The sequence below is a fragment of the Leptopilina boulardi genome, unplaced genomic scaffold (genome assembly GCF_019393585.1).
Source record: "Leptopilina boulardi isolate dan_hultmark-lab unplaced genomic scaffold, ZJU_Lbou_2.1 LbouV2_363, whole genome shotgun sequence".
NCBI lineage: Eukaryota > Metazoa > Arthropoda > Insecta > Hymenoptera > Figitidae > Leptopilina > Leptopilina boulardi.
The window spans coordinates 353,398-362,050 of NW_026137933.1; the positions used below are offsets into that span (position 1 = coordinate 353,398).

Sequence of the window (8,653 nt, forward strand, 5' to 3'; positions counted from 1 at the left end):
CTAACCAATGTAGTCACATTTATGATCAAAAGTAAAACCTAATAATTATAGTTATGATTAAAACTGTTAAATAATATAATTTGGATAATAACAAATTAAAATTCAATTTTAAATAATCATTAAATTACGTAAATATTAATTTTAATCTAAAAAATTTAGTCATGACTATAAAATACTAAACTGTATAATTGCGCATGCGCTAACTCAAATATTACGAAATTCATAAAGATAATATCAAATTACTATTAATCCTAGTACTAAACTATTGATAAATTAAAGCAATATAAATTAAAGTAGTAAAAATGTATATTAATTACATGTATTTAATTATACAGATAGATTATTCACGCATATAAAGCATTCAAAAAAAAAAAAGAATTTTATTTTACTAATAAAAAGAAACAGGATTAATTTAAATGCATTTTAATTAATCTCATACATTATTAAAATTTTGTATTTTTAGTAATATTGAATTTAGTAAAATTTAAAGGAAGGAATGATGAAAGGAAAATAAAATATTTTTCTAATTAATACATTGTCAAAACTTAGTAAATAATATTATATTATAATAATTATACTAAATAGAGAAAACATGAGAAACTAATGTAAGAGAAATAAGACTTTAAAATGGAACGAACAAACAATCAAAAAAAAAAAGTTTTTAAAATTCGTCCTCTTCTATTTTTACAATACTATGCAAAGAACTCGGTCCTGGAACAGGTTCATAGTCATCTGTCACATCTGGTTCCGAAGCTGAGGTCGATGAGTCAGAATACAACAAACCCCGACGACAACCACAAGGAGCATCATCAACCAAAAACATGCCACACATACAGATTTTATTGAAACTATCTGGAATCCTAAAACAATATGAAATTATAGATTACATTTTATTATGTTATAAACCATAAAATCATAAAATCTTACCCTTGACATATGGATGTGTTGGGAACGTCCAAATGTTTACAATTGTTTGACAATGGGGGATTGTCAACGACGGAAGATACAACCATGGCATTTAATTCGCTTACATTCTTTTGAATGAATTCCCATATTTGTTGATATTCTTCTATTTCGGAACATAAAAATGGAACAGAATTTGATGAAGATGCAATGTTTTTGCGTAGACGACCTCGTTTTTTTTCGCAAAGTCATGTGGTTAACTGGAGCCTCCAAATAATTCCGCACACTAATTGCCAAATTTAACAAACGACTCATCTCTGTTATTAAAAAATACATTTTGGCCAAAATTGCAGCTGAAGGACGAGCCGATCTTCTATATCTTGAAGTCACTGTAAACATAAATGAAAAATAGAAAGGAATAATTGAACATTAATAAATATCTACATGATAACCATGCAGTTCAAAGAGAAAAGAGTTTAAAAAAATGTTTTTTTTAGTTCTAAATTTTTAACACGCACTAATACGCCCTTACGTCTACTACCAAGTTCACGAACTACACTACCGTCTGAAATTGTGCGAACTCTGCTTTTTCAACAACTATAAAACTGTTCAAATCTTCAAAAATATTAAAACTAAAATTTTTTCCTCTTTATTTTATTAAAGTTAATAAAATTCTGAAAGAAATGACACCTTGACAAAGAGAATATGTTAATTTTTCAATTAGATATCTAAGAAAAACCCAATTTTCAATGTTTTTACTATTTTTTTTATTTCTCTGGCAAAAATTAATATTTTTAAACGTTCTTAGGCTCATTGAAATCGTATTTTGTTATGCAATTCAAATTATATAAAACAATTCATGTACACATTCCTCCCTAGCATATGCAAACCATGAAAGTTGTCTCATAAAATGTCAAAAAATTGTGATTAATATTTATATGACAAAAAATGATCAGTAAAATGTCAAAAAATTTAAATTTACTTACATAAATCAGAGAAGTTTAGAATTATATATTTACTTGATTTTGAAACATTATAATTTATTGTAGAATTAAATTTAAATTTTTTGACATTTTATGAGCAAACTTTCACGGTTTGCATACGCTAGGGAAGAATGAGTACATGAATTGTTTTATATAATTTGAATTGCATAACAAAATACGATTTCAATGAGCCTAGGAACGTTTAAAAATATTAATTTTTGCAAGAGAAATAAAAAAAATAGTAAAAACATTGAAAATTGGGTTTTTCTTAGATATCTAATTGAAAAATTAACATATTCTCTTTGTCAAGGTGTCATTCCTTTTAGAATTTTATTAGCTTTAATAAAATAAAGAGGAAAAAATTTTAGTTTTAATATTCTTAAAGATTTGAACAGTTTTATAGTTGTTGAAAAAGCAGAGTTCGCACAATTTCGGACGGTAGTGTATTTTATAGTCATCTTCAGAAAACTTTTAATTAAAAATTAATTCACATAAAACGTTTATCGCTCTTTTTGGCACTACTTTCCAAAAGGCGAATTCAAAAACCCCAAGTCTCTCTTCCAATTCCACAATTCTTTCAATGATCAAACGTTGTTGATTTATATACGCAAGATTAGATCGTGAAACATCTATCTAATTATCAACTACATTGTTTGATGATACAGAAGGTTCTTCAGAATCAGTAATCAAATTTTCTGTATTTGAAAAAGTGTTCGAAAATTCTAACAAATTTAAGTCAAAGGCACCAATAGAATCTTGGAAGGGTTCAATATTAAAATCAAAATCAATCTGGTTTTCCATCACTTACACAAAAAAAAACTTTAATAAATCAACACTCGCGACACTATTAATGACAACGACGATGCAGATTTAAACAGAGCAAGAGAAGAAATGAAATATACTTACCAGGAGGTAATTGCCTATCCCTTAATAAAGGCAGAGGTAGCATTTTTTCCACACAATAATTAATCAAATTGACTGTAGAGGTATCACTTGATACAGAACCACAATCTTCCATAGTACAAAGGCAACTAAAACTCATTTTGATGACAAAGAACAAAGGTTTAGATGAATGTCACCATGAAAAAACTGATGACAACCATATAATTGACTTACTGACTAAACTCACGTACGCAAAAGATTGTTTATATATTTAAAGGAATGTAAAGTCTCTTACATCTGTATCTTATTGTTTCCCTCGTCAGCAAATTCTTATAAAATGATAACTAGTAAAGAAAGGTAAAAGAAAGATAATAATGTAAAATAAATTCCATAGATCAGTAAAAATGTTAAGTTAAAGATATAATATAGTAATAAAGAAATGATCTTCTTTGAGGACAAAGAATAAATTAAGGAGGGAGGACTGTTACATCCCGACATAGCTAAAACGTTGATAGTTTTAGTTATGCGCCTGTAATTATGCAATCTTATTATGGTGATTGCATTTGATGTATTAAGTTGTATATAAATATTGCTATATAAATGCGTTTATTTTATCCAATTATAGAAATAGAGTTTAATATTAATTTCGGTAAATAAAAATCTATACATATTGTATCGATTGAACTAGATGTATTATAATGATAATTTGCAGTCGGTTTATTATCTACATTAAGTAGGATAAAATACCGACAGTGACTAATTAAATGACTATACAACAGTCAGTGCCTTACCATTCAATTATATATATATATATATATATATATATATATATATCTTAAGATATAGATTGTGTGTATATATCTTAAGAAGGTAAAATAAGTTATAAGTTGAAAATAATAAAAACTCCATTCATTGATTATTTAATTGTTTAAACAATAAATAATGCATTAATGTTATATTACGTAATTACGTTATAATTATAATAAGGTTATAATCACTAATTATTTATTAATAGAGAAAATCATGATTTAAGAATTTATAGCTGATCGACAGTCAATAGTTATCGATAAACCTATTGACAAACCAATAATTACATTATAAAATATAACTCAATAAAAGATATAATTAATAAAATAAATATAAATTAATTATAACTCTATTAACAAATGATGTACCTGACTTTTGCGCTATTAACTGCTGTACGTGACTTTTGGGGTTTTTGTAAACTATGATCCATCAATAAATTAGAATATAAACCCCCATTTTTCTAATGGGGTTGTCAATTCTTCAGACGAGTTTCTGCCCGAACGGTGTCTTTAATTCGGCCCTTCGATTTCGTAATTGTTTACTATTCATTGCTGTTAATCGTGAATTTCGTGAACTTCTTAATTTCTTATTATTATTTAAAAGTTCATATTTTCATTGTATTTCAAAAACAACATTTTAGTGTAAATTTAAACAATTCTTAATTGTCGTAAAATTCAAATTGTGAAGCTGTAATAAAAGCGAATTGTATCATTAATAATTACGACGCATCCAAAGTCTCACTTCTGTAATCCTGGTTGCAGCTTGTTACATTACTGTATCAACGCATCAATTGTAAGTACTTTTATAATTAACAAATGTTTCTAATAAATTGTCAGTCATAAAAAGGAATATCTCTCTTGAATTATTTAAAACAAAACCCTTAGTCTTGAGAAAGTGACGCGATCCTGCATTAAAAATAAATATCATATTTTATTATTATAAATAATAAATAAACTCTACCTTAGCTCGCGACGTAACAGTCCTCATTTTCGTTCTTAACTTAGTCCTCAACTTTCTCCTTATCTTCGTATTTGAGTAAGTCCTCATGTTCGTCCTCATTTTCGTATAAGTTAGTCCTCATCTTCGCCCTCATTTTGGTTTGTCAGTTAGTGCTCATCTTTGTCATCAACTTCGTCCTCATTTTCGCTTCAAGTTTGTCTTTAACTTTGTCCTTATATTCGTTCTCAAGTTAGTCCTCATTTTCGTTATCAAGTTACTCCTCAACTTCGTCCTCATTTTCGTTTATAAGTTAGTCCTCAATTTCGTTTTTGAGTTAGTCCTCAAATTCGTCCTCATTTTCGTTCTTAAGTCAGTCCTCAACTTCATCCTTATTTTCGTAATTGAGTTAGTCCTCATGTTCGTCCTCATTTTTGTTTCAAATTAGTCCTCAACATTGTCCTCATTATCGTTTTTGAGTTAGTCCTCGTGTTCTTCCTCATTTTCGTTTTAAGTTAGTCTTCAACTTCCTCCTTATTTTCGTTCTCAAGTTAGTCCTCAACTTCGTTCTCATTTTCGTTCATAAGTTAGTCCGCATGTTCTTCCTCATTTTCGTTTTAAGTTAGTCTTCAACTTCGTCCTTATTTTCGTTCTCAAGTTAGTCCTCAACTTCGTCCTCATTTTCGTTATCCAGTTAGTCCTCAACTTCGCCCTCATTTTCGTTTCTAGTTAGTCCTCAACTTCATCCTCATTTTCGTTCATAAGTTAGTCCGCATGTTCGTTCTCATTTTCGTTTAAAGTTAGTCCTCAACTTAGTCCTACTTTTCGTTTTTGAGTTAATCCTTATGTTCGTCTTCATTTTCGTTTCAAGTTAGTGCTCAACTTCGTCCATATTTTCGTTTGTCAGTTAGTGCTCATATTTGTCATCAAATTTGTCCTTATTTTTGTTTTTCAGGTTACGCCACATTTTCGACCTCATTTTCGTTTCAAGTTAGTGCTCAACTTCGTCCTCATTTTCGGCCGCCAGTTAGTTTTTAACTTTGTTCTCAAATTTGTCCTCATTTTTGTTTTTCAGGAAAGTCCTCAACTTCGTCCTCGTTTTGTTCATAAGCTAGTCCGCATGTTCGCCCTTATTTTCGTTTCAAGTTAGTCCTCAATTTTGTCCTCATTTTCGTTATCAAGTTACTCCTCAACTTCGTCCTCATTTTAGTTCATAAGTTAGTCCTCATTTTCGTTACAAGTTAGTCCTCAACTTCGTCCTCAATTTGGCCTTCATTTTTTTCAAGTTAATCATCAACTTCGTCCTTATTTTCGTTTTTGAGTTAGTCCTCATTTTCGTTTCAAGTTAGTCCTCAACTTCGTCCTCAATTTCGTTATCAAGTTAGTCCTCAACTCCGTCCTCATTTTCGTCCTTAAGTTAGTCCTCAACTTAGTCCCAATTTTCGTTTTTGAGTTAATCCTCATGTTTTTCCTTATTTTTGTTATCATTAGTGCAAAACTTCGTTATCATTTACGGCCGCCACTTAGTTCTCATCTTTGTTCTTAAATTTGTCCTCATTTTTGTTTATCAGGTAAGTCCTCAACTTAGTACTTATTTTCGTTTCTAGATAATCCTCAACTTTTTCCTCATTTTCGTTCCAAGATAGTCCTCAACTTCGTCCTCATCTTCGTTCCTAGTTACTCCTCAACTTCGTCCTTATTTTCGTTTTTGAGTTAGTCCTCAAATTCGTTTTCATTTTCGTTCTCAAGTCAGTCCTCAACTTCATCCTTATTTTCGCAATTGAGTTAGTCCTTATGTTCGTCCTCATTTTTGTTTCAAATTAGTCCTCAACTTTGTCCACATTATCGTTTTTGAGTTAGTCCTCATGTTCTTCCTCATTTTCGTTTTAAGTTAGTCTTCAAATTCCTTCTTATTTTCGTTCTCAAGTTAGTCCTCAACTTCGTTCTCATTTTCGTTCGTAAGTTAGTTCTCATTTTCGTTTCAAGTTATTCCTTAACTTAGTCCTTTTTTTCGTTCACAAGTTTGTCCTCAACTTCGTCCTCATTTTCGTTACAAGATAGTCCTCAACTTCGTCCTCAATTTGCCTTCATTTTTTTCAAGTTAATCATCAACTTCGTCCTTATTTTCGTTTTTGAGTTAGTCCTCATTTTCGTTTCAAGTTAGTCCTCAACTTCGTCCTCATTTTCGTTATCCAGTTAGTCCTCAACTCCGTCCTCATTTTCGTTTTAAGTTAGACCTCAACTTAGTCCTACTTTTCGTTTTTGAGTTAATCCTTATGTTCGTCCTCATTTTCGTTATCAAGTTACTCCTCAACTTCGTCCTCATATTCGTTCATAAGTTAGTCCTCATTTTCGTTTCAAGTTATTCCTTAACTTAGTCCTTTTTTTCGTTCACAAGTTTGTCCTCAACTTCGTCCTCATTTTCGTTATCCAGTTAGTCCTCAACTTCGTCCTCATTTTGGTATGTCAGTTAGTGCTCATCTTTGTCATCAACTTCGTCCTCATTTTCGCTTCAAGTTTGTCTTTAACTTTGTCTTTACATTCGTTCTCAAGTTAGTCCTCAATTTCGTCCTCATTTTCTTTTTAAGTTAGTCTTCAACTTCGTCCTCATTTTCGTTATCCAGTTAGTCCTCAACTTCGTCCTCATTTTCGTTTCTAGTTAGTCCTCAACTTCATCCTCATTTTCGTTCATAAGTTAGTCCGCATGTTCGTTCTCATTTTCGTTTCAAGTTAATGATCAACTTCGTCCTCATTTTCGGTCGCCAGTTAGTTCTCATCTTTGTCATCAAATTTGTCCTCATTTTTGTTTTTCAGGTAAGTCCTCAACTTCGTCCTCATTTTCGTTATCCAGTTAGTCCTCAACTTCGTCCTCATTTTCGTTTCTAGTTAGTCCTCAACTTCATCCTCATTTTCGTTCATAAATTAGTCCGCATGTTCGTTCTCATTTTCGCTTCAAGTTTGTCTTTAACTTTGTGCTTATATTCGTTCTTAAGTTAGTCCTCAACTTCGTCCTCATTTTCGTTTCTAGTTAGTCCTCAACTTCATCCTCATTTTCGTTCATAAGTTAGTCCGCATGTTCGTTCTCATTTTCGTTTCAAGTTAATGATCAACTTCGTCCTCATTTTCGGTCGCCAGTTAGTTCTCATCTTTGTCATCAAATTTGTCCTCATTTTTGTTTCTCAGGTAAGTCCTCAACTTCGTCCTCATTTTCGTTTCAAGTTTGTCTTAAACTTTGTCCTTATTTTCGTTCTCAAGTTAGTCCTCATTTTCGTTATCAAGTTACTCCTCAACTTCGTCCTCATTTTCGTTCATAAGTTAGTCCTCATTTTCGTTTCAAGTTATTCCATAACATAGTCCTTTTTTTCGTTCACAAGTTTGTCCTAAAACTTCGTCCTCATTTTCGTTATCCAGTTAGTCCTCAACTTCTTCCTCATTTTGGTTTGTCAGTTAGTGCTCATCTTTGTTTGCTCTTTGTTTTGCTCATTTTTGCTTCAAGTTTGTCTTTAACTTTGTCTTTACATTCGTTCTCAAGTTAGTCCTCAATTTCGTCCTCATTTTCTTTTTAAGTTAGTCTTCAACTTCGTCCTCATTTTCGTTATCCAGTTAGTCCTCAACTTCGTCCTCATTTTCGTTTCTAGTTAGTCCTCAACTTCATCCTCATTTTCGTTCATAAGTTAGTCCGCATGTTCGTTCTCATTTTCGTTTCAAGTTAATGATCAACTTCGTCCTCATTTTCGGTCGCCAGTTAGTTCTCATCTTTGTCATCAAATTTGTCCTCATTTTTGTTTCTCAGGTAAGTCCTCAACTTCGTCCTCATTTTCGTTTCAAGTTTGTCTTAAACTTTGACCTTATTTTCGTTCTCAAGTTAGTCCTCATTTTCGTTATCAAGTTACTCCTCAACTTCGTCCTCATTTTCGTTCATAAGTTAGTCCTCATTTTCGTTTCAAGTTATTCCATAACATAGTCCTTTTTTTCGTTCACAAGTTTGTCCTAAAACTTCGTCCTCATTTTCGTTATCCAGTTAGTCGTCAACTTCGTCCTCATTTTCGTTTCTAGTTAGTCCTCAACTTCATCCTCATTTTCGTTCATAAATTAGTCCGCATGTTCGTTCTCATTTTCGCTTCAAGTTTGTCTTTAACTTT

The 8,653-nt window shown here is 31.2% G+C and overlaps 1 protein-coding gene across 1 annotated transcript; it reads right to left on the reverse strand.

The window, feature by feature from the left end:
• Positions 1-661: 661 nt before the first annotated feature.
• LOC127286859 (uncharacterized) lies at positions 662-2,904 on the reverse strand. Its single transcript, XM_051313463.1, has 3 exons — positions 2,793-2,904; positions 928-1,069; positions 662-860 (listed from the first exon to the last, which is right to left on the reverse strand). The coding sequence occupies exons 1-3, from the start codon at positions 2,902-2,904 to the stop codon at positions 662-664; spliced, it is 453 nt and encodes a 150-aa protein (XP_051169420.1).
• Between the last annotated feature and the right edge of the window lie 5,749 nt (positions 2,905-8,653).